The sequence below is a fragment of the Brachyistius frenatus genome, unplaced genomic scaffold (assembly GCF_029030835.1).
Source record: "Brachyistius frenatus isolate BFR_SWC_R1_liver_20210118 unplaced genomic scaffold, ASM2903083v1 Contig_12, whole genome shotgun sequence".
In the NCBI taxonomy this organism is placed as follows: domain Eukaryota; kingdom Metazoa; phylum Chordata; class Actinopteri; family Embiotocidae; genus Brachyistius; species Brachyistius frenatus.
The window spans coordinates 2,344,128-2,369,891 of NW_027210611.1; the positions used below are offsets into that span (position 1 = coordinate 2,344,128).

General features: G+C 40.2%; 1 protein-coding gene across 1 annotated transcript in view; it reads left to right on the forward strand.

The window, feature by feature from the left end:
• The first annotated feature begins 1,345 nt into the window (after positions 1-1,345).
• agap3 (ArfGAP with GTPase domain, ankyrin repeat and PH domain 3) overlaps positions 1,346-25,764 on the forward strand; it is a 112,758-nt gene continuing 88,339 nt past the window's right edge. Inside the window, exon 1 of the mRNA XM_069692153.1 lies at positions 1,346-2,191. Coding sequence (XP_069548254.1) covers positions 1,822-2,191 — 370 coding nt within the window. The 5' untranslated portion in view covers positions 1,346-1,821. The remainder of the gene's footprint in view (positions 2,192-25,764) is intronic.

Consider the following 25,764-nt stretch of genomic DNA (forward strand, 5'->3'; position numbering starts at 1 on the left):
ATGATTAGATAAACATGCGAAAATAAATAAATTACAGTTATTACAATATATACAACCCATTTAGGTTGTGTGAGAAACTCTTAGTATTTTATTTTGCCTTTTAAAAACCCTGAGAAAAAAAGCTAAAATGGATTTTTCCTGAATTACCAACATTTATGTCCCTTGAAAATACCTGAGTGATAAAAGCAATATTAATCTCTAGTTTGAGGCCATGTTTCCAATTGTAACACTGGGATGAATAATAAAAAGGGATTATTGCACTCACATTAATATTGTGTGAGAAAAGACTTTGAGCGCTGCAGGCTGCCTGAAAGTTTGACACTGAAACGCTTTAATGTATCCTGCATTTTTTTTTTCCAGATATAAGGCTCACCTTGAGAACAGTTTTCTTCCCTGCATTAAAAAGTCAATACCCTTGACCTGAGAGTATGATGTTCTACAAATCCACCCACCCGTATGCTTTTGGAGCAGCCAGTGTTTAACCAGCCCTTATCAGCAGCACCACACTGCTGCAACAAAGGCAGGGTCTTGACTGACGGTGACAGTCATTTGGCCTTGAGCAGCTGTTGTTGTAATGTGCATTTTGACCAGTAGGTGTCTTTCGCTTCCTCTCCAGTGACGAAAAAATGAACTAGGAGGCATATCACTCCACTTTTTCTTACGATATTCTTTAATACAAGACCTTTTGGACATGTAATGATACTTAAGTGCACGAGAGACTACCCGAAATGTAGGTGTACTCTGTTCCATGTCAGTGTTTTTTGTTGTCAGGGTTTGAGTAAAATTTTTACTGATCATTCTTTTAAAAAGAAATACAAATGGGAGCACGTGCCTATCTATAACATGGGACCGTAGTAGGCTAGCTATTGCAAAAGAAAAACTTCATTTTTATTCAGGCCTGTTGTGGTTTTGCCAAATTAAATCTTGCTTTTCTTTGCTGTAAAATGGAAGACAAACATGGAGTATTTTTGGATTACAAGAGGATACACATTTGCCATCGCTGTGAATAGTGCAAAGTTCCTTAAAAAAACAAAAAAAAAACCTTTAATATGAGTACCGGCGCGTCCACGTGCGCGGGCGCGTATGTCGCGTGAACGTGTAAGGCCGACATGAGATAAAGTAGCTTGTGGTTTTCATTCATCCGACACAAAAACAACGAACAACAAATTTCAGCCCTGATATAATTGCAGCATCTACTTTTATATCTTGCAGTAGGCAATTTTTGCGGTTGCATAACTGCCAGGTAGGTTATTATGATGATGTGCACGTTGCGATTTTCTCCCTCCACCAAATCCAATCACACCCTCCCCCCATCTGAAGTGCAATTACGTGATGGGTGACGTATCAGCATGCGGAGGAGGGCTCTGGGCAGGGACCACTTGGACCAGAGAGGACTAAACACTATTTCATTTCAGCGCAGAAACAACGCATTCAAGGCAGTGGACCAGGGCGCCTTGCTGAAGCCTAGCCCATTGTCTCCTTCAAACAGAGCAACTAAGGAAAACGGGTTTGATCAAACCGGCGGTGTTGCCCATAAAGGAGTGTCCAAGTGGTAGGCATTGCGGGTTTGTAAGCCACAGAAAAAAAGGGCCCTGGACAGATCTGGCCAATAACGGAAAATGAATCACAGTCAAGTTTTAATAATATGAGCCGCGTTTTGTTGCAATTGGCGACCAACTATTGATGCTTCTGCTCCGATCGTTTTCCAGACCATCAAATCGCGCGGACTTCTTTTGTTCGTATCGCTTGAATCCACATTTCTAGTCTGCTTATTTTGTGTTGCCGTTGTAAAAGAGTTAGTCGCCCCCCAAAAAAACCAAGATGAATTTCCAGTCGAGCGTCCCAGTGTCCGGTATCTCGCAGCAGTCTCAGCCAGCCATGCCCACTCCAGGCACGGTCCCGGCGCCAGTTCCCGTCCCAGTGCCCCAGTCTATCCCGTCCCAGTTCGGATCCGGATCGTCTGCAAGCTCAGGAGCCGGCCAGTTCGGTTCGGGGACTGTTTCGGGCCAGGCTGCACAACCCGGCCCGGCGGGCTCGCAGTTTGTTTTGTCCAACTCAGCGGCCATTCGGGCAGAGATCCATCGGTTCGAGTCAGTCCACCCGAACATTTACGCAATCTACGACCTGATCGAACGCATTGACGACCTAGCCCTGCAGAACCAGATCAGAGAGCATGTAATCTCCATTGAAGGTGAGTAGGGAGGAATCATGGAGTGTTTTGTGTGTCGTCTGGTGCTTTTCATTCATTGAGGGTTAGGGGTAAGGTGGAGATGTGTTTTTTTTGGGGGGGGGTGAGGGGGGGGTTCTCATTTACTTCCTTTTATGCACACTTGGTAACATTGTCGTGGGTGCATAGCCTAGTGTCAACAATCACACTTTGAGGTTGGGGGCGTAGCCGATCTCATAGTCCTGCTCAAGGGTTGAACTGCACCCATGCACTGCAGTGTTAACAATAAAATGTTCAATTGCACTCACAAGAGGCAGCTTGTGCAATTGTAATTCGCCCCTCAAAATTAGTTCTGCTGCTTAATGGGATTTGGTAAAGGGAACCTTGTTTTCCATCTCGCACAATGCTGACCTCCATGAGTGTCTTAAGTATTGAATGCACGTGAAATAGAGGCTGCCAAATGGGAAATCATGTGTTACGTGAAAGTAATGATAGCTCCGAACTGCTCCAGAAACACACGCAGACAGGGAACAAGAAAGACAAAATTATGATCCACCAGAGATGGCATGATGGACATCATTGGGTTTGTTATAAAGGCCACTGAGTGGCTATATTCTCTGCCTCACCGGAAATCAAGTCCAAATGTTATTATCTGTTCAAAGAAGGGTGGTGGTGGCTGTAAATCAGACCTCCCTACTGTGTGGGAGCAACAACATCTTGTCAAAATCAACTGTAATGATACCCGATGCTTCTAAACGTCTTAAATTATGTTAGTATGCACTGTTGTATGTGTTTCCTTCTGCTTTTCTCTCTGCCATTTATACAGTCAATGACTGTTTGTCATTGTACTGTCCCGCAAAACTCAGCTGTCATGGCTCCTGAAGGGTATTATAGCAACTCTCTAAAAGCAAATGTTTCCACCAATGTTTCCAATATTATCCTCTGTAGCATTTTCTGCATTTGGATACATTTGCAATCAAATCGCAGTTCTTTTTGAAATCAGCGTTCAGTAAAAAAAACACCAACATGTGCATTTGTTTTATTGGGTTTCTTGAATGTGAGAAAGAACATGGAGTATTGGTGAAACCAGCGGGTTTGTTTTTGGCAGATAATACGAGCTCACAGTAGAAGAGTGTGATAGTAACTGCAAGATAATCGCTACAGCAGTGATATTGGTTAGTATTCGACTACTCTGGACAGCACAACTCGAGCAATTTGTAATTCAAACAAAGACATAGCATTCATCATTTGGTCAGCATTCAACAACTGCTTTGACAACATGGCAGGAGCCAATGTACAAGGGATGTTGTTTACTGCTAAACATATGCAACTTTATGGAGACAATCAATATCAAATGATCAATATGCTTACTCAAAATCTTCAGGATTTTTACATTATTTACTTTGTAAACATCAGTATAAGCAGCCAACACTGATGCTTCAGGATTTTTCATGATGTCAACGACAAGCAGGGACAGCTTTTGTACTTTCTGCTTTGCCCTTAACTAGTATTAAACATAATGTCGTTTTTATATTTACCTGGATTTACACCAGACAGCACTGGTCACCACCATAACAATTAAAGCAGGATCAGGATATGATGCAGTGTGTGAAGTTTGAGACCAGATCAGAATGAAAATGAAATCCATCTCTGACAATTGAACTGGTGGCACTGTTTCATTTCAACCTTTTGAGGAACAGATGATTTTTTTTTTTTTTTTTTTTTTGGTTGCATAATTTTCTCAATGAAGGCCTGTCTTTATTCTGGATATCATTAGGACAACACTGGAGCCTTTTATGAGTTATCTCTCAGATGTACCTTTTTAACAAAAGAGGTCATTGCTGAATTCATTCACAAACCAGATTTAATACAAACACTTTGTTTCTTCCTCCATGAGCAAACATTTGACCCAGAGGAAGACTAGCAGTTGGTGCTGTTCCCCTGTAGGGTTTCATAAATTTGGAAAGCATTCAACGGGTAATTTTGTGTTGCTGAATTTAACTTTCATTGTGGATGTTTTCTCCCTTGAGCAGGCAGGTTTTCTTTAGTACGAATTTTTCTGCTCTGCCTTCAAACGACTCTCCGTAAAAAGGAGTGCACATTTTTTACATTGAATTTAAAACGGTATGTTTGCTTTTGAATATATACAGCCAACAAGGTCATGAATATTGGGTCCTGTGTGAGTTAACACTGCACTTTTTTTTTTTTTAATTGTTCTTAGAACATGCCATATGAACTGCATCAATGTTTACTGCAGCTTCTGGTAGTGGAGAAACTGGTGTCTCTATTTGACTTTGTGTTACGTACATAGCGAATGGTGTTAAATTGAAATCAGTCAGCATACATTATATGCCAAAAGGCATAATGGAATTTGGTATTCTTCAGATAAGACATTGTGTCACCTTTGATGTCAATTTTGGTGTTTTTTCATCATATTTAATGAGATGCTGCCGTAATAACTAACTTCAAAATGCTTTGAAGAGCTGCAACAGGAGGTATTGACCGACTTGCCTTCACCTGCACTGTGGAACTGCAGATCTGTTCCTCTTCAATCTTGCATCATTGCAGAGTCTGTTGCTAAGGAACCAGTGGCTCATGCATTTAGCTGAAGAAAGAGTGAATAGAAATTACACCCCTTCAAAATGAATTCCCATCGATACTAAGGTCTCCCTGTTGTTTTGTTGATTACTGAGACCTTTATATGATAATGACACACCATGCTGTGTTTTTTTTTTTTTTTTTTAATGCTTGAAGTTGTTGCTTTTGCAGTAATTGATATTCAGGGTGCTGTTCGGTTTGTGCGAACAATTTCATGTTAGTTTTACGTTACTTTCACATAACATGTAAGAACAAGTGATGGCTTGTATTCTTCTTCTTCCTTTTTTAAAAACATTGTTTGTGAACGAGGACAACTGAAGCTGATGTAAATTAGACAAGCATGAAATTCATGATGAGCTGTGAGAAATGACCAGGCCAGGGAATGAGCAAGCAAAATGGCAGTGGCAGTATATAGGAGTACTAAGTATTTGGCAAGAGATGTTTCACTGCTGATCCAAGATGCTTTGACAAACACGGTGGGGTAACCTGTTTGGGAGCCCTGGGGCAAACATTTGTTCACAGCACACTATAGATGGCAATTTTAGAGGCCACTAATACTGGCTCCAGGTTTTCTTTATATCAGTTAGTTTGTGGTAGCTTGATGAAACCCAACTTTATCTAGGAAAATGCACCATGTGAGCATAAGCAGAAGTAATTCAAATGTTTGACATAGATTTTGACACAGGGTCACTCTATAAGACGCAGACCCAAAATAATGTACTAATGCGGCACCCAGGTGTATTTTAGTGGTGCAAATTCACAAACAAATTGGCAGTAATCAAATTTACAAGAAGCAACTGGCACACGGTGGACCTGGGATATTTGTGGCCCTTGTAGATAGGTTACCTAATGTCTGTGAACCAAATCAGAATGACTGTGAGCCTTCATTCATTAATGCTAAAACCATATGAAAATTATTTGGCAGGGCTAGAAGTGTGGAAAACCTGTGCTTTATCAGTTTCTTGGAAAACAATTTGCCCAAATCCATAAGATGGTTGCAGTACCAGTGTCAGTTAAACTTTGTCTTTAGTCTGGGATAAGTCAACTGGCTCGTACATGTATTTTTGTAGCTGCGTCCCATGATGCAATACACTGTTGTAGTTAGAAACGCTGACAAACAGATTGACTCATGCTAACAGCAGAGTAAAGATTTGCACACAGTGTGTACAAAGCAATTACAAAGCAGGACAATACTGATCATGGAATAATTTATTTCTTGTAATTATATACACAGTATATGGAAACAAAGAAAGATGACTCATTACACTTCAATATGTTGCAATCATTAATAATAACATTTTATTGATATGGAAAATGAACAGATATTGGCATCTAAATCTCTTTATTTATACTCCAGTTTTAAATATTACTGTGATTAAACTTGCGAGTCCTCCTGTTAGTGGTCAGCTGAAGGTATCACTGTGATATATCATCAAGTTACCACAGGTTTGTTACAGACATTTAGCTGTTGAACTAACTGAGGATTGGACCACAGCAGTGAGTCACTGAAAGCAGACCCCGTCCAGTATGCTGCTGAATCACACATTATTATAGAAACAAAAAATACATACAGTACAGTAAACTGTACATTGGATATCCCATTGCATTCTGTATTTTCGAACATATACTTGCTTTGACCATAAAGGTTGCCTTAACCACTCATCTCGCCAGAATTACTGTAGTTGAGATAGGCATGTCCATTAATACCGAACAGTCATGTGGCATGACACTGGATATCCTGTCCTTAATGCAAAATTAATACTTTGACATTGCAGATTCTCATTCATTTATTCAGAGGGCAAACTAATGTCTATAAATATTGGTTTCACAGACTCAATAGTGCTTTTAAAACTTTTAACCCTTGAACTAGAGTTAAAGATTGGGTTGGATTTGATTGGAACAAATGAATGCATGAGGGTTTGGAAGAAGAAGTAAACCCGGATCACTGAGATCTGGAGACAGCTGCAGAGATGCTATCTATAATGTGATTTCAGTTATATTTTTAGGCATTCATTTCAATGTAGAAGAGAGTTCCATTAACAAGAGTGTGTCCTGGGAATAGTTTACGCTGGTTCTATTCGCACTGGGAATTCAGATTGTGATCCAAATTTATATTCTTTTACTTTTACAGTGTTTTTTTATGCTTTCTGTGGACATTCTGTCGGTATCTGAAAAGACATGTAGATATATGCAGGTATATGAAGCACAAATAGCACCTGTAGACTGTGCAGCATGTATTGCAAAAATCAGGGGTGAATATAGCCAGGCAATGTAAAGGTTTGATTCCTATTCTGCTTTTTTAGCCTCAAAGTGGCCAGCAGCAGTTTTTTTTTTATGACCTGCGTATATTTTCCTGGGATTTCCTTGAGCTAAGTGATATAATACTTCATTGTATTGTTGTCCTGCATCTTGACGAATAACTGTATTTCATAAATGTGCACAAGCTCTCACTGCCATTCATATTTCCAGCTGACAGTCCAATGTCAGAACAAGGGCAGTCACCTAAATCCACTGCTACTCAAGAGGGGTGCTTGAGATTTCATGAAAGTACTAATAAGCCTGCACAATGGGACATTGTGTGCTCAAATAGCAATAGGGATGACACGGAGAGATACAAAAAGCACACAGACTGAAGCCTCAGAGCTCTGTTGGCATTGTGTGACACCTAAGCAGCTCCCTGGTACACACTGCATCTCTCTTGTAGTCAATTGCCAAGGAGAGCACGAGCAGAGTGCTCATCTGCCAATCACAAGCAGAAAATGATGACAATGTTGCTGCTGAAGCAGGATTAATTTCCTCATGACCGCTGAGATTTAAAACAATGTAGTATCTGTTGTTTTCATGTACCGCAAGCTGTCGCGCTGCGGTGAGTTTTTGTTTTTTCCAGTTTTTGTAGTTGAATTCAAGAATCACAGCTATGTCATATAATCCTGAAAACACAGGCTGGATTTGCAGAGGTTTTCCAGTGAGTTGTAACCGTTTAAAGTTTGAAGTGTGCGTGGTTGTGGGGCTTGAATTTGGTTTGATGAACTGGGCTGTGGGCCATCTGTGTCAGGAGATTGGTGCTGCTACTTCTGGCAACTGAAATCTCCACAATGTGCTCATTAAATTTCAAAACCGTATCTGTGAATATGGATTAGAAACTGTTGTAGAGTTAGAAATGTCAGTCAATACCACCAGCTGTGTCTCTTACACAGTGTGTCAATGTAAATTGCTGTTAATGTGGAATGCTAGTGTTTATAGAGTAGCTCACTAAGTATTTACCAGTTGTAGTTCTTGTTCCTAAATAAAGCTTCACATAAATACATCTGCGAAACATGGAATAGACCCAAACATGGCCTCCTTTTTTCCTTGAGTCACACAGGAAGCACAAATTGAACAGTACACAATTAGAAAATCTTCATTTTTAAAATATCAAGTTTAAATGACAAATATTTTATCCCACAATCAAGATACATGTGTGTGTCTGTTCTGTATGTGCCCTATCGTCACTACAGGTGCTTGACCAACCCATTAAAGTGGTAAATACATGGCAAGATCAAATTTGACATAAATGGTAATCATGATTTGACATTAAATGTGTTCATTTATGCATATGCCAGACATTTACAATACTTTTAAGCCAATAAACTTTTCAAAATATCATTATTCATTACAGTCTGTCGTGGCACAATGTAGCCTGGTGACACTTTTTCGTGTGAATAGCAAATTAGTCCACTGGCTGCTCAGTCCAACAGCTACAGAATGTTTTTGGTATCATTTCTTAAGGAAAAGTGAGACATCTAAGGAAATCTTCTTATTCGTTGTCTTAGTGAGAGTTAAATGAGAAGATTGATACCATTTTAATGTCTATCTGTTATGGAGCCTGGGGACGATTAGCCGCGTAGGAGGAATCAGCCTGGTTCTCTCCAAAGTTCATAAATCTGCCTACAATTAAAACGCTTGCAACATGTTTTATATTGTCTCCTAATTCTGTACAGAAACAGAAAGTTAAAAATTACACTTTGTGGTGATGACAAAACTCCAGAAGTACCTTTCTTCTAGCTGTTGTTGGCCAAGAAATGACATTGTGTAACTCCCAGTAAAACCACAAATGGTTAGTTTTACATTTTGTTTGTTAAACAATGGTTTCAGTTTTACTTTGTCAGAGATGTGTGTATGCATATGTTCTGAACGTTTGACAAAGCCAGTCTAGCTGTTTCACCCTTCGCTCTGTTTTTTGCTATGCTAAGCTAGCATGAAGCCTCCTGGCTCCAGCTCCAGCTCCATACTTAATGGATCAATATTTATTAAGCAAACTAAGTTGAATCAGGGAAGTTGCTGTAAATGGCCTTTTGGACTCTTGGATGTCCAAATGTTCCTTCAACTCAGGTGTCTTTCATTATCAGGGAATACTTCTTAAAATCAAGAGGAACACACATCAGCTCCAGCAGAAAATACACACTTCAGGTGCCTCTGTGTTGGAATATAAAGTGATCCAGTAACTGTCGGTGGAAAGGTTTCTCTGCAATATCTCATGTCTCAGAGGTCTACAAAACCACTGTCAAGCTTTTAGTTGAGCCTGTTGATGTGATATAACAAGGATTAATCTGAACACCTGAAATATGCGTGAAGCTCCCGCGTCAGTTTCCCAAGCGAGGATTGATAAAGTATAAGCTGCTTTTGATTTCCCATTCACTTGAAGACATTGTCAGATCTTCTGTAGCGACTGGAGCACCTCTGTGCTGTGCATGGCAAATTTCAGCCATGTTTAATCCTCGAGAGGAGTGTTGAAAAAACACATCAAGTTTACGTCACAGGTTTATTCTCCGGAGTGTAGTAGTAACAGACGTTCCCCCTGACAGATGCTCACCAGATAACAGGGTTTGCACATGCCTCACACTCAAAAGACTCTGTTTTGTGATTAGCCTGTACAGTTTCTCTCATGTGTGCCTTCAGAACGCTCATTACAGCCCCATTGAAATTAATTTTTAACACTGGACCTGGCTCTTGACCGGGATCGACAGAGATGAGCTGAACTGGTGAGCCTCAGTCTGAGGGCTTCGGAGGTCTGTGAGGTCAGAGTGCCATTTCTGCAACAGCCCTGCTGTCCTCTCTCTGCTGCCACACCATAGCATTGGCTTATTGAATGTGACGCTATCCTCCACAGCAGAATGTCCTCCATTGTGCCATTGAACAAAGGCTCTCTCTCTCCCATTGATGGGCAGCTAATTTTTTTCTTATGTTCTGAATGTGGAGGGGCGGGGGTAAACTGCTCAGGATTTTTGTCTTTTAAAGGAAAATTTTGAGTGTACTCACCCTAATCTGACGGGCAGAAATTAGGGGCCCTTTCCTCTGTCATATTCTGCCATTGTTAGTTATGATCTAATGTTTTATTTATTTATATTGAATTTCTGAGCTATGTTCATTCTAAGTCATTGAGTTTTCAATACAGAATAATAGATAAGTGTTTGTCCCAGCCATGCACGACTCTGTAGTTCTTCAGCATTAAGCAGCTTTATTTGATTTAGATGAAAGAAAGAGGTTGAAAAAAAAAAAAAAAAATCAGAGCTTCTTAGGATATACTGTAAGTGATGTGATATGTTTGATTTTTATCCTGCTGCAGGGATATTGTGTCAATGTAAACATGTGACTTTGCAGTAAAGTACAGTATATACCCTCTATTTTTAGTTTGGGCAGTCTTTTCATTCCTACAGAGCTGAAAAATGTAGTTGATTAGGAGTTTAAAGGATTTACAGAAAAATAATTGGCAACTATTTTGACAATTGGTTTAACGTTTCAAGTTATTTTGAAGGAGAAGTATGTGACATTTCCTTTTTCGGTCATCTTAATTGTGAGATAGTGCTACTTTTCTATGTTTTAGTGGCATTAAACTGAAAATCTTTGAGTTCAAACTGTTGATAAGACAAAAGAAGCAATTTGTTTAAGCCAGTTTAGGCTTGAGGAAATTGTAAAGGGCCTTTTCACTAGTTTTTTCTGACTTTTTCTAGATGAAAGTATTCATCTAGAAAATAAATAGTAGATTAGTGGATAATGAAAATAATCTGGACTCTTGCATCAAATGTTTCTGCCGTGTGATGCTTATAATTTCCTCATGGTTTTGTTTTAAGGCTGAGGTGGTGGTCAATTAAATATGCCATAGGCTCTTCTATTTTCAATTTGTGCATCAGCCATATCCTATGGTGGAAGTGCTCATGTTTCCTGCCAGTGGGGTAGGGCTGGAAGCAGATGGCTGCTGACAGAGGAAGGGGTTTGGAAAGCAGTGAGTGAGCAACAGATGGAAAGGCGCATATGCCTCCAAGTCCCCTCAGCTTGCCAGCAGTCCCGTGACTAACTGTGGGAAGATTCTGGCCTCATCCAGGTTGGGGATGGATAGAGGATCATGGTGAAGAATGAAGAGTCCTTAGAATAGAAATGGCTATCTGAGACCAGTTTGTCTCTGTAAATTCAACTGTGGGAGGATTCAGATCTCCTTTAATTGGGGATGAATGGAGAATCATGACAATGAATCAACCTGGACCGCAGGAGGAGTTTTTTTTCTCAACAAATGCAGATCTGTTAAGCAGTGATCTTGTTTTGGTTATCATGTGCTTAAGGAAAAGAAACTCAGTCGTCTTTTTCTCTTTGAAGAGAAATATCATACAGGGACTTTTCTGGCCCCCAGGGAGAACATGTTCTTCACTATAGGAAAATGCCAGACCTAGAAAGTGTGGCCTACACTGTGTGAGGCCATGATGCTACAGCGTATGACAACATACAAGTTAAAGCTTTTGTGTTAGAAGTTAGTTACTCCTTCTCTTGGAGAGCCATGTAATTGAGAACACGCAGTCTATTTAAAGGTGGTGGGGCTGTGGAAATTCAATGTAATTCCCTAAATACCTGAGGGACATGTCACAGTTTTTCTCCGCAAGTCAATCTTCAAGGACAGTTTGTTCGTTTCCACATGAGGTTGGATCCTGTCGAGCAAAGAGTTGAGGAGCTGCGTTGTTCCTTATCTTGGACTATTACAACCATTTCAGCCTGAATGACTGCAAATCCTCCCATACATTTTTTTTTTCAAAAACAGACAATAACAGTAAACCAGTTTTTGTGAGGATAAACTCACTTCTATCATGCTAAACCCTTGCTTTAGTGCTAAATGTTGATGTGTGGTGTATTTGTAGTCAAGGCAAGATGTGCATGCAGTTGTCACATTTGCTCCCACTTGGCTGTAAATAGACTAGCCTTACTGCATATATGTCACGTCTTCTCAGTTTATTTTCATTGAACTGAGAAAGCGTTGTCAGCAATACTTGTTTGAGGTAGTCCTCTTGTCAGTGCAGCTTGTTTAACATGTGCCAGCTGAGCGTTATCACCCAGGTCCTACATTCCTTGTGCAGACGTCATTGTTTTGATGGTGTTTCGACATGTCCTCTGGCCTTGCGTTCACTGTCTTCAAAGAGCATGGACAGGCAACATGCCAGGAGCTTGTTTTCCAGCTTATTTTGCGGTTGATTGTTACATGTATGACTGACTATTTATTTTCCCACAATTAGAAAAAGCGCTGCAGTGGAAAGTATTTTTAAAACAGTTTGAATGTGTGCTGGAGCATCTGTTACTGGGCTTAACACTGGATCAGCAGTGATATTTTGGTAACTTGTTTTGTGAATCACGAATAAACTCTGAGGAGCATTTTGTTGTGAAGATATATATTTTTTCATTCTGTGGGAATAAATGGAGAGGAAGTGTAATGTGACCCCCCCATTTATTGTTTATACCCCTATTTCCTGCTTTCCCCAGCTGGAGTTAGCTAAAGTTGTTCCACTGCTGAATCCCTCTGGCCATGACCCAGGACTCAAGTCATGTGGTGCAGTATGTGAACTGCATGTACTACAGGAGCACAATCACGGTTTCCATTTTGGGCTCAACATCTTAAAGGGTTTTCAGAATGGCCTTTGTTAGCATGAGACATCCACTCCAAACAGCAGCCATTTACTTCCTGTTGGCTTAATGTTGTTCACTCTTTTCATGTCAGAATCTATTTGTTTTCTTTGTGTGTGTTTTTTTTAACCGAAGCTTTTTTCAACATGTAGGTATAAATCAGATCTCAACCAATACTGGATTTTTGGGTCCGATACCAACATTAGGAAATACATTTTTTTTATATTGTTGTATAGACTGAAATGTGGTTATACAAGCACTTGTGACAAAGATATGCAATGGAAGTATGATATTTTACAGTGTGAACATAATAATTCATAATTAACTATCAATCTAAAAATAACACATGTTGAACAATTTCTAAAATACCCCAAAAATCTTTTTCTACATTATTTTCTGTAAAAAAACAAAAAAAGTGCTCATATCGCACAACATATCCTCTGATATGTGTCTGTGATGGATGGGCCTATATCAATTCATATAATCGGCCAACCAATAAAGCAGCTGGGCTCCAATGAATCCCACTGTTAGTGTTGAATTAACTAGATGCTGCTGTGGTTTATTTATTCAAACTGATAACTGCATTATCAAAGAGATAATACTTGATTTTTTTTCTCTTTGTAAGTAAGTAATGACTTGTGGTGAACAAAACTCTCAACCCTAATGCATTATACCTGTGTGGTTTTAGGGTCATCACTGCACGCTAAGCCTTCAAACTTTTCCAGAGGCAAAATGGTTAATATCTCTCGGTATGTGAGGAGCTTAATGACTTCAATGCAGCAGTATTTGGTATTCATAGGCATAAATCATGAAAAAGAGTGTTGGGCCGTTTAGCCTTTGTTAACAAACTGGAGTCACTGGTTAAAAGATGGCACATTTATGTTAGGGTTCAGCCAAATGATAGGCCACGAAATGCCAGGACACAAGAGGCCAACACCAAACATCAGATGGCAATAGTGACTAAATTCTAAAGAAGTCATTCACAACAATCATATTCTTAATCGCCTGCCAGTTTGGAGCGATGTTACTATGGAGATTTGGAAGAAAAAGGTTACGAGAATGCCGCAGTATTTGCCGAAAAAAAAAGAAAAAAAAGAAATGCAGCATTTGTGATACGAGACAGTGCTGTAAACTGAGTGACTGTAACGCCCTCTGTGTGGAGAGACTCTCTGCAGTGCCCATTTGAAATAAGCCGTTCAGTGTCTTGCTCAGGGTTGTGTCAGTGCTGCTTCTCAACAGCTTCGGTTTGGATGATGAGATTTTCCTCATTGAGGAGCCTGGTGTGAAAAGTGCACTGTTCAGCAGCCTGACGCTGTTCTCACAAGATGAGCTCTCCCTCCATTTTTGTGTTGCGTTCTGGAACCAACTGCTGGCCTCAAATAAAATACTGTACAGTTAAAAAGCAGGAATTATGACACTTGTGTTGCCACACAGTATATCTAACGGCCCGCTGGGCTCTTGGGCCCATTCTGTTGTGAAATTGGACCAACTGGTGTCTAGAGATGCACCCTGCTGCTGTATTAAAACATTGTCGGGCATTTGTATTCATTTTGTAAGACATTTGCAAAACATTTATTTCCTAACCAAATTAGTTTCTGAGCAGCATTGACCTACTGAACTCTGTGTTATTTGTCCAGTCTCAAGTACTTGCATGAAAAAATATGTTTTAAGCAGAAGATATCTTGCATTGCTAATGTTTGTGTGGGGCCTCTTTGAAGACATTTTCACTACTAAACCGTGGCTTTTCACATATTTGGCTTAAAAAGATCTTCTCCAGCTCTAAAAGGGTTTTGTTGTGTCAGAATCTGGCAAGAAAACTAGGTTTGGCCTAAAAGAAAATTGGCAGCTAATCGTAGCCCAGACTAATTCAAAGCTACATTTTGTCTGTTTACACAATAAAACAACTCTTCCTGTGGTCTCCTCATGCCAATAGGGCTTTTAGTAAATAGGACCCCACCTTTAGTGTGCTGGCGAGTGAGAGCTTGAGCATGCTTTGTGGTCCACTTTGAAAACAAATCCTTTGGCCAAACTCTCCCTTGTGGATTGTCAGATGTCACGTTTGGGAAAAGTCCATTTGACTAAAATCTCAGTGTACACAGTCACACATTCACGGGTTATTTAGCATCAGCACCTCTCCTCATGTCTGAAAAGTCAACTGTAATGGTTCTACAGCACGTGAGCTGTGGCGATGTCTTCCCGTTGGCGGCTGAGTGTAGTGCAGATCTGCTGGTGGATGGGTAGGCAGTGGCGTGTTATGTAACACAAGTAGGTGGCTGGAGTAGCTCTGGGTGAGAGTGTGTGTTTGTGGTGTGCATTTGGTATTTTCTGGATGTGTGAATTTCCCCACACACAGGACTTTGCCCCCAACCTAGATGGGTGTCTGCTGAGTGCAATAGCCTGAGGAGATGGATTTAAGCTTCGGTTTGTTGAGGAGTGGTGACGAGGTATTGGAGTAGTGTCATATTGTGAAGAAAGGTCAGGAATTGGGGTCGTAGGGGTTGGTCGACTGTCTAGGAAGCCTCTTCACAGTACTTGCCTGGAAGAATCAATCAATTTTCTTGGATTATAGCCACCTCCTTTTTCTTTTTTTTCTTCATGGTCCCAATATATCTCAACCCTCAGTGCAGATAATTGCTCTGGTATAGCAGTGGCTATTGCCTCAGACTCCTTTGTTTGCAGCGCCTCCAAGAATAGAGATCCTAATTTCTGACAAAGGGGGAATAAAATCTCATCAGATAGAGTGCCCTGAAGGCAGGTCGACCTCAGGTTGTCTGAGCCTCTGCTACTAGTCTGGTATATTTGGTTAGAGCAGTGGATACAGTAGTATTTGTTCCCTAAAACATTTACATAGGTTTGTTTTCAGCAATGCAATTGCACAATAAATTTTGAATCTTGCAGTCAGCCATAAACAATCAGTTATTTATCAGCTTCTATATCCATTTAGTTGTATTTAAGGCAGGGGTCTCCAACCAGTAGCTCCTGAGCTACCAATTAAATATGTGCGTGTTGAGTATCAAGTTGTCATTGTTCACATAAAAGAAGCTTATGAAGCTGGTTTGGGTGGAGCTCAGCTATGTGAATAAATGTTACTCAACAGAAGTAGCTCTCTGACATTTCATTTGGTCAAAGTGTCTCTCAATGGGAAAAAAGCTTGGAGACCCCTGGTTTAAGGTTATCGAGAGATGGAGCACATCCCAGCATGCACTTGGTAAAGAGCTGAGAAATGCTTACAACTGTAGTCTGTCTTTGATTGGAGGACCACATACCCCAGACACAAGTCAAACTGCTAGTAATTAATGGATTATTTGATGAACCAAAGAACAGAAAAAAAATCTCCAGCCATTTTGAGTCAATTAATTATTTCATCCTAATGGTTTGGGACTAGGGTTTGGATATAAGATGAATTATGATGCCACCTTGTTCTCTAGAAAATTATGGTTTAAACGAATAATTGACACCTCATTTGTGTTTTACTTTTTTTCCATGGCTGTTTGCTTTAAGTTCTTCCAGTACACGTGTTTTGTTTGTCACTGTGTCTCACAACACGTCTACTTGACTGCAGGGAGAACTGAGCAGGCTATTATATGATGCATTGTCTGAATTAACTAGCATGCTGATGACTCATTGAAAATTCTTGTTGCTGCATATGACCCGTGCTGAGCAATGCAACACCTTAGTCTGTACTGACTCAAGGACAGGGATAGCTACTGCAAAACCAAACATGGAGGGGTTTTGGATGACCGTGAGTTATTGGACATAGAGTGGAAACAAGACAACCCATTGCACATTTATTTTTCCTCAAGATGGGAGCAGTTTAGTTTGTTTGGTTGTTCCTTTGGAGCCTTACTTGTACATCCTGGATAGTCTGTCCTCTTGTGTCCTTCTGGAGAAAAAAACAACTAGCCCAACCAACATTTCTCTTGGACCCCTTGTTTAAATAAAGACCTTTGTAATATAAATCATAAGAAAGTTTAAATGTTCTGTGTTCAGATTTAGATAAACATGTTTGAAAGATTTTGTATTTTACTCAGTATCAATCATATTATAGAAAATTCCTACAGGAGAGAAGCACTTTCTGCATGTGATGCTGAGCTCCTGCTGAAATTGTTTAGATAAAGGTTGCCTTGAACTAGTTCAGAGTTTAATATTTAGTCTGCCAGACCTAGATGGCTCTGGATGGACAGAAAATGACTGTAAATACAGGGCAGTGACAAAAAGGGTTTTGACATAATGTCTGTTTAGTGGGCGTTTCCATGAGATCAATGTTCTTCTGTCCGTCCACTCGATTTCTATCAGGCCAAATGGAGCAGAGGGGAGATAGGTGGCTTAGAGGCAGAATAAACTAAACTAAGGACTGGAGATTGAACAATTAAATATTATTTTTACTCGGTAAGGAGCTGTTACAATGTGTGTGACTGCTTTGATTGGATGTCACTGAACAGAAATGTCATTGGATATCAACCTTTTTCAAAAGATTATTCTCACATGTCTGTTGGATTTTCATTTCATGCTGCTCTTAAAATCTGACACGATAACCTACTTTGTCTTTTAAGAAAAGGTAAAAAAAAAAAAAACTAAGCTTAAATGTGCCATTTTTGGCTTATTTTATCTTGTCTTGAAAATGTCAACCATATAGGGACTTGTACTGGATACATTATATCCTGACATATGGTGTCTGTTTGTCATGATTTCATGAATTATTCATTTATTATTTTCAGATACATTACTCTGCATCTTTATTCAGTTACCTTAGACAGCCTGCGTGAGTGTCACAAGCAAGTACCAACAAACTGTCAGCAAAGTAAACCGTCAGAGTTGCCCACTGATTGTTACACCAATGAAACAAAACTCGGGTGGTTGTTGGAGAGTTTAAAGTGAAAGCTGTCAAACTTTTGATCATGTTGTTGAGAATAAAAAGAACGGATGAGAATAAAGAATGACAAGAAAACTGATTTTTGTTGACAGCATGCTCTCAAGAGGTAACTCCACTATGGCAGAGTATCAACCCTTTCCTCAGGTTCTGGAGTTTATGTAAAGTGTTTTGACATCAATGTTTACACTGTAGATGTGTAAACATGGCTCACAGGCCATGTGCTATCAGATTTACATATAGGCAAATGGATATAAATGATACACAATGGAAGATGTTGAGTAATCCACTGAGGTCGGAACTGATTTCTTTACTTAACATCAATTGAGTGTCTCATTGATTTGTCTTTGCTTCCTCTCCCTCGTGTCCTCGCTGCGTTTGGCCCATCGTGGTGGACTCCCAACATCATTCACCTCTGCAGGTAAGCTCCACAAACACTGACACAGACTCAAGAGCATATTGTTCTGTTATAATGGGTTTTTTTCTTCATGAAAACCCCTAATGAATTCATACATAATTGGAGGGTCAGCTATCCCGCCACGTAGAGCTTCCTCTGAGTTTCACCTTCTATGGATCTTGACGCAAGCAAAGCCCTGACTTCCCTTCATAGTTTAAAAAGCCAGCTGTTGAATTGGGTGCATCAGTACCAGTAACACTGTGCTTTGTGACCATCTGGGAATTGTGGATGACGGCGGGTAACATGCAGGTCACAGGACTCAGAACAATAAGTACAAACATAATCTGGTTTCCAAGAGCTCAAATGCCCAAAGAGTTTTACTTTACTTTACTAAAACGTTTTTTCTGAAGGTGCAGCCAGTTCATCTACCCATAAGCCTCCTAATATGTTGACTTGGCTGATTTGGCATTCTAATCTGATGAAAGATGGGGTACAAACAAGGGGTACACATTACCCTTTGGTCTCTGTACAGGATAGATTTTCAGTGTTTTTATTTCTGACATATGCTGCGTGAAAGGAAGGGAGCATATAGCCTGGGGCTGGTTATAAGCAGGGCAGTACTGATTATGTATTACGAGGTCTTGGGAACACAACGGTTTCTGGATCTTGTAGATTCCTCTGGAGCCTGGGGATTGCTCATGGTGATAACCTCAAGAGATGATCCCAGATGGGGATGCCATCCTTTCAGCTGGCCTACTTCCCTGCGACTCATCACACATAGCAATTTATCCAATCTGTCTGCACCACTTCTCTTGCTAAGCCAGCCATGTAATTATTGTGTACATTTTGGCCTTGCTGCAGTGGAAGATGCTCATCTTACTGTATGCAGAATTTCCATACGGTTTGGACACCATACTGTGAGCGATTGTGGTTGCAGCCTGGCATGGGGCGAGTGACAGGAATGACACCATAAAATGTGTTTTCTAACAGCGATGCTGTTATCTTTTAGAGAAAAAATAACAACATAAATGTAGGAGTAAAAATAAAAACACCCCACGCCACAGTCGACTTAACACAGGAGCTACTGTACAAAACAAAAGGCTATAGTCAAACTTAGATATGCATTTTTCTTTTCTAATTACCTTAATGATAACATATGTTAAGCCAATGAATATGAACTCGATAACAGCTTGGTTGATAGCAGAGTTCGTCAGTGTTTCTCTACTTTGCTCGCGTGTCTGCTGCACTGAGAATGCAGTTGAAATAGATGTAATCACAGGTGGCTTTGTGTACTGTCAGTCCAGTAGTCATAGTAGTTGTAGTTGACTCACACTTGAATAAATTATGGTCTATTTGGTATGAAATATAGCAATAACCTTTGATTATTGAAGCAGTTTCATTTTTGAAAGTTTAAAGAAATCAAGAATAAGAACGTACATATTTCCTTGCATACATTTAGCTAACTATGGGTTTTTTATCTGCAGTTATGTCAAGTGTTTAAATATCCTTATTATCACATTATATTAATTGGATGTAAGATAAATTATATATATAATTAAGTGTAATGTTTGTAAAAATCCTATTTTTATATTCATACAAGCGATTCAATTTAGATAAACAAGCAGAACAACTACATGTTAACAATAACCATCACAACTGTTTTAATTTTTCATCAGAGAATTTGTTGGAGGATCTATTATTTAACTTGTGCTCTGGCAGTTGGCCAGTCAAAATCAAACAACCATGACCCTTCAGCTTTAACTCTGAGTTTTAAATTGTGTCTGTGGTGGGAGTCTGTGGTTTGGAGCTGTTTGAAGCTCCAGTTGGCACCCAGAATGATTAGGACTGTCTGTTTACTTCTCTTAATTACTTGCTGTCAACATATTGACATGGACAGTGCGGACTTGGCAATCGGTGGCCACACAAACAAACATCCAAAAGGTTGTGTGCAAAAACAATCAAATAACTTTCAGGACTTTTACAAGGATTAAAAGGCTGTCAGACTATGTGAAGTCCCGCATCCCATTCATTTCTTCTATAGGTCTTATACTGTATGTATCAATCCAGTATAGGCCAATAATCAAGCAATCAATGATCATGATATCATTATTAATATTAGAGTTACTAATATACTACGGGCATACTAAAAAAATTTAGTATGCCCGTTTATGATAAACCACCCTCATGACGACAAACCAGCTTTTATTGTGAAGCAGTTGCAGTAAATGCTCCATGTTTGCATTAGAGTAAAAATGCATACTTTTGTGCTGTTCCGTAAGCAGACAGGAAGATCAGGGGGTGGTTTCAAATTTATTTGCTTCACTCATTTTCTGTGAATGGCAAATTTGAGTGCAATTCAAACCCTAAAGGCTATTTTCCACTGGTTCCGTGTCCGACGCGTTCCGTGTCCGACGCGGCTCGCCGTCATTAAAGTCAATGCTTCATATCCCACCGTCTCACCAACGTCCCAAAAGCGGCTCAGTCTATTTCTATCGGAAACCGCTCGGAGACCGCGGCAATTCGAGTAGAGAAGATCGGCCGGGCAGGAAGTTTGACGAGAAATCTAAATAAAACTCCGGGAGAATTTTCAAAATAAAAACACCCATGTGCAAACTCCCGGTCGTCTCACCGTCTACCTCCTCCGTTTCAATTTGGACAATAAATGAATTCTCCTTCTGCTACAGACACAGTATGTGAAGTAGTTACACAATAAATAGGAGGATTCATGTTTTTAATGACTAAAACACAGCAGGCTGTATTAACTTTGTCTGTAGGCTGCAGCACAAAGTAGGAAATGACAACAATAACCACAAAATGGAAGAAAAAGAAACCGTTTAACAGCGTTTACCCATGATAGAAGCACAGAAATCAAGGAAACATGACCAAATGAGGAAGGTAGATAAAAACGCTTTGCGTCTGACACGCTGCCGGTGGAATATGAAGCCGCGCAAAGGACGGAACAAAGTTGCGTCGCACACGCGACGTGACAGACACGTCTTCAGTGGAAAATGCAGGTAACCATGACTGGGCCATACCTCCAGGGATGCACACTTTCAGGTTTTAAGCTGTCAATATGCTACAGTTATGATAATATGATTCTATGCTCACCTCAGAAATAATACATTATCAGTAACAACATCATAGGTCAACATCTATCTATAAATCTGATTCTTCTTCAGTTTTTGAGTCTTTTGAGGTGACCAAGCATTTTGCTTTTCAGCTTTGGATGAAACTAGTCTCTGTCCACACCGCCTGTAATCACATGGCATTTATAATTTAGTTTTAGCTCTTCAAACAGTATTTGTGAAAATTAACCTCATTTACTAAAATACATACCATACTGCTGCTGTGCCAGATCAAAGGAGAAAATTACTTCAAGTATGCTTTTAGGTGATTTTTTTTTGTAACATCAGTCAGTGTTTGTGTAATAATTGGTTTAAGGACCTGATCTCAACAACAGCATCTGAGCCTTTCCAGTCCTGTTTCTATATTAACTATAAAATCAAGGGCATGTGGCATGGGCACAGGCGCCAGAGGAATCGCTCATTGCCGCCTTGTTATGGTTCATGGCTTTTCCAGTTTGAATGGGGTTATGTAAGGTCTGCAGTGTTAAACAGGAGAGTCATAAATCAACCGACACAGTCAAAACAGCGCAGCAACTTTTGTCTGAGTTGTTCGAAGTGCTCTTCATCTCTTCTTCCTCCTCGTTCTCTATTCGCTTTATGGAACCTGGAGGAGATGGAAATGACTGCGTGAGATTCTGAAAAACGACCAGTTTTGATGAATCATTGCTGTTCTGTCCCCTCTGAGTATGTAACTAATGATAGCAATTTGGATGAAAATGTTCTTTTCCTTTGTCACGTCACCGGTTCTGCTCACATTTCTTTACTGCCGTGCACTTTGAGACGATAATTTGTAGACACACATTTTTTTTTCTTTTTTGCAGGAGTTGCCCCTTTTCCTTGTCTCATCAACTTTTCCAAACAAAGGAGCAAGTCTCAGATTGTTTGTTTCCTACTGTTTTCTAGCATTCTGTCAGCTTCGCATCGCAGGATTTTGGTGCGAGCATCTATTGAAAATCTTTCAAAACTTAGAAGCTGACACAACTCTTTCCACTCTTTGGAATTTAGCATTTTTAGGCCAGATGATTCACTTCTCCAGTCTTGGAGTGTGAAATTTGCTATGACATGTTCTCTCTCTCTCTCTCTCTCTCTCTCTCTCTCTCTCTCTCTCTCTCTCTCTCTCTTGCTGTCTCTCTCTCTCTCTCTCTCTCGCTCATTGTCTCTCTCTCATTCTCTCTCTCTCTCTCTCTCTCTCTCTCTCTCTCTCTCATTGTCTCTCTCTCTCTCTCTCTCTCTCTCTCTCTCTCTCTCTCTCTCTCTCTCTCGTGATCTTTCTTTTGCTGTCTCTCATTCATTCTGCCACATAATGTACATCACTGCTTCACATCAACTTTGTTTTTTTTCTCATTTTCACCAGCACAGATTTACTAAAAGTTTTCACTGCTGTTTGCAATAATTAAGGAAGCTTAAGTTAAATCTGGTATCAGCTTTTATGTTACAAACAAAAACAAATTTTTTGGATGCTACTAGCTAGTGTATTTAACCTCTTGCTTGAATAGAATCTTGTTTTAATTGCAAGTTTTCGGTCTGTTTTTAAACTTCACTATTTGCCATATATTATTATTATTATTATTATTATTATTATTTTTCTTCAGTAATACCTTAATGTGGCCTCTCTAAGTGTTTGTACTGCGTTAAATTTACAGCAATACCATAGCATCACGTCATATTACAAATATACAGCCTAACATCAAACACACAGACAGGGGAATATCCGGCCATGGCGGGCGGAGGAAGAGGAGAATGGGACTCAGCCACAGGATGTGCAGTCAGGAACCAGTCATCACTCTCTTCCTAATCTCCCTGTTCACCCCCCTGTTTACCACCATCTGGAGAGGATGCCAGGGACTGGCCCGGTGGCAGAATTAGACTCACGGGCTGGGAGCGCTGCCAGGCTCGAGATGAAAATCCTGGAGGGAAAAGGCCTTTTTTGCAGTTCACGCTTGTCTGTCCTGCGTCCTTGCTCTGTGGTATTGGACCTGAGCCTGCACTGCTGACGTAGGCTGCCCTGCCTCTCAACAAGACAACATCTAGCTCATCTGGCATCCAAACCATGCTCAGAAGAACAAAACCCCTGATCGTGGATTAGTCACTTGCTGCAGAGAAGCGTCACTTTAGGGGTGTAGTGCGATCAAGCTGCACCCCAGATCAATGCAGCAATGTGTAATCTTTGCCTCTTTTAGTCTTTCCGCCCACCCTCCTTTGCTGCTAAATTCAAAGCAGTTGAGTTCAAATTTGAAGCACAGGTGCCTCGTCTCCTTCTGAACTCTGTTCCCCTGGAGAGCACCGAACTGCAGAGAATGTCTTTCTACAAATAGAGTGCTACCTGGCTGCAAAAAAATGTAGTCCAAAGATCTACTGAGCATTTGTGCATGTGTTTATAGTGCTTGCTGTATTTTCTATAATTAATGCTTCTCTTGCTGTGGATAGCGGAGACGGCATCAGATGCTGTCAACTTGACCCTCTTGTTATTTGATTCATTACAGGGTGGCTAATTGGTGATGTGAGCTGAAATGGAGAGTGGAGTAATCCCCTCTCCCCAACTTGTTACCCGGGTTTTATACTTACAGCAAGCTACAATAAGGAGCATTTTGTCTCTGCGTGGTTAGTAAACCAGATGGAATTAAGGCTTCATGGAGAAATCATTTTAGTTCACTCAGCGGACTGCTGGTGCCAAAACGTCTGATTATCTCCTTGTCCCCTCCTTTCCTTCATAACCACCCGTCCGAACAAGCTGGTAATAACCGTGGTGGCCACTGCTTTGCTTTCACCTTTCATATCCTGTCAGCTCAGCGGTCTGCAGGGAGAGGAGACGAGGACAGGAAGTTATAATGGTGTGTTTGTGGGAGACAGTGCCAATATTTGTGTGTGTTCACAAATGAGCGGCCTTGAATATGAGCCATGAGAGGAGCTCATCCTCACTGATGGAACGGCCTCTGATGGATTCTCCCCCCCCCCGTGGTAATATGGGTCACGGTCATAAGGTATCTTCAAATGATAACACAGATCAGTCAAGTCCCACATGATTCCCAATTCACCCAGAATGCTATAATTTTGTTGTAAGCAGCCTGTACAGTACAGCCTGCAGCCAGGATTGTAGTAATACTGAGGTCTTGAGTGCCGCCAAAAAGACACCAAAAAGACACCAAAAAGAGCCCTAAATTCTTCTCAATTGTTTGGATTTTTTTCAATATAATTTTGTTTTTCCTGTAAACTTTATTTCCCAAGATAACAATCTAGTCAGTGGTTGAAAGCTCTTCACACACTACCAGCAATATGTAACTCGAGTCAGAATAGCAAAGCCCATTATTGTTTTTTATATTTTGTTGGCAAAAAGTTGTCAAAAGTTAAGATATTTCTATTTAAAAAGTTATAATCAATACATAAATACTCTCCATGTACAATCTGGTAATTGCTAAAGCTTCTCTGAAGCTGCTTACAGAAAAACTCCAGAGGACATGACCTTAGTGTCCTCAGTGGTAGCAGTAGTAGCTGCCGTTCTGTGCTGTGCTCTTCTCATCGGCTGTTGTACCATTTTAAGATCCTACAGATTTTAGGATGGAAAAGGATTGGTCTTATGTAACACGATTGTACTATATTTTCCATTTTATGCTCCTTTATTATGAAAGCTGTGTTACAGAAACCGTTTTCATAATTATGCTGCAGCATCCATGAATTTTTTTTCATGCCTTTTTTTTTTAAAGGCACGATTAATTTGGTGGAAAAACATGGAAGCATGTTGTTGTTCTTTTCCCCCATATAAATCAATGTTGTTCTGACCTGAGGGATAAACAGTACCTGAGTCTTTTGAATTGGCTTTCAAACAAAAGGGAGGTATTTTTTCTCCATTTAATTCAATTAACAAGAAAATTGCTTACGTTTAGGAAGGGTAAAAATGTTGTTATTATATATAGAACATAAACATAACCTATTGGTGTACAAATTTAGAGTTCAAGACAAATTTCCTTTTGGCTTTATTCAGCCGCTCGACCGAGACTACAGTAATCAAGGCCTGGCGTGCCACCTTCGATTTGTACAATATGTGCACGTATTGTTTAGTCGTGTAGTCGTTTGTAAGAAAAACAGCATGGAGCAATATGGTTTGTCCTCCCATAATGTATCATTGGACTCTCACTGTGAAAGCAAGGTTTTCTCCTCTACCTCCCTCTCTTTCCTTTCTCTCGCTCTCTGCAAGGGTGAACGTGGGCGGCTGTACAGAGCATGACAGCAGTGCTCTGTTGAATGTAGACTAGAAATGAGGAATAAAAAAAAAAATACAACACCAATGGAAACAGTGAGACAGTGTTGATAATGGGGCTTGTTTGTCTTTAGGGCTGTGGATGTGCAGTTTTTGAGCTCGTACAGAAGCTGCACCACCATTTTGTGGTGTCTCACCAGAAAAGGTTGCTTGTGAGACTTTTTAATTAGAAGTCTCTCATTAATGCTGTTTTTGTGTGCTAATTTCTAGTTTGTCGGTGTTGATGAGTTTTCTCCGTCACGCTGTATGTTTTATCTGCGTTCATGCCAGGGGATGTTTGTATCCCATAAAGCCTTTGTTTCTATGTGCTTCTTTATGTAAGCATCCCCTTTTTCTTCCATCGTCTGCACTCCTGCTGTGATTTGTGCAGCAAGGAGCTCAGCAGCAGTGACACTGATGAGCACAGCATCAGCCTCCAGCTGTGTGTGTGTG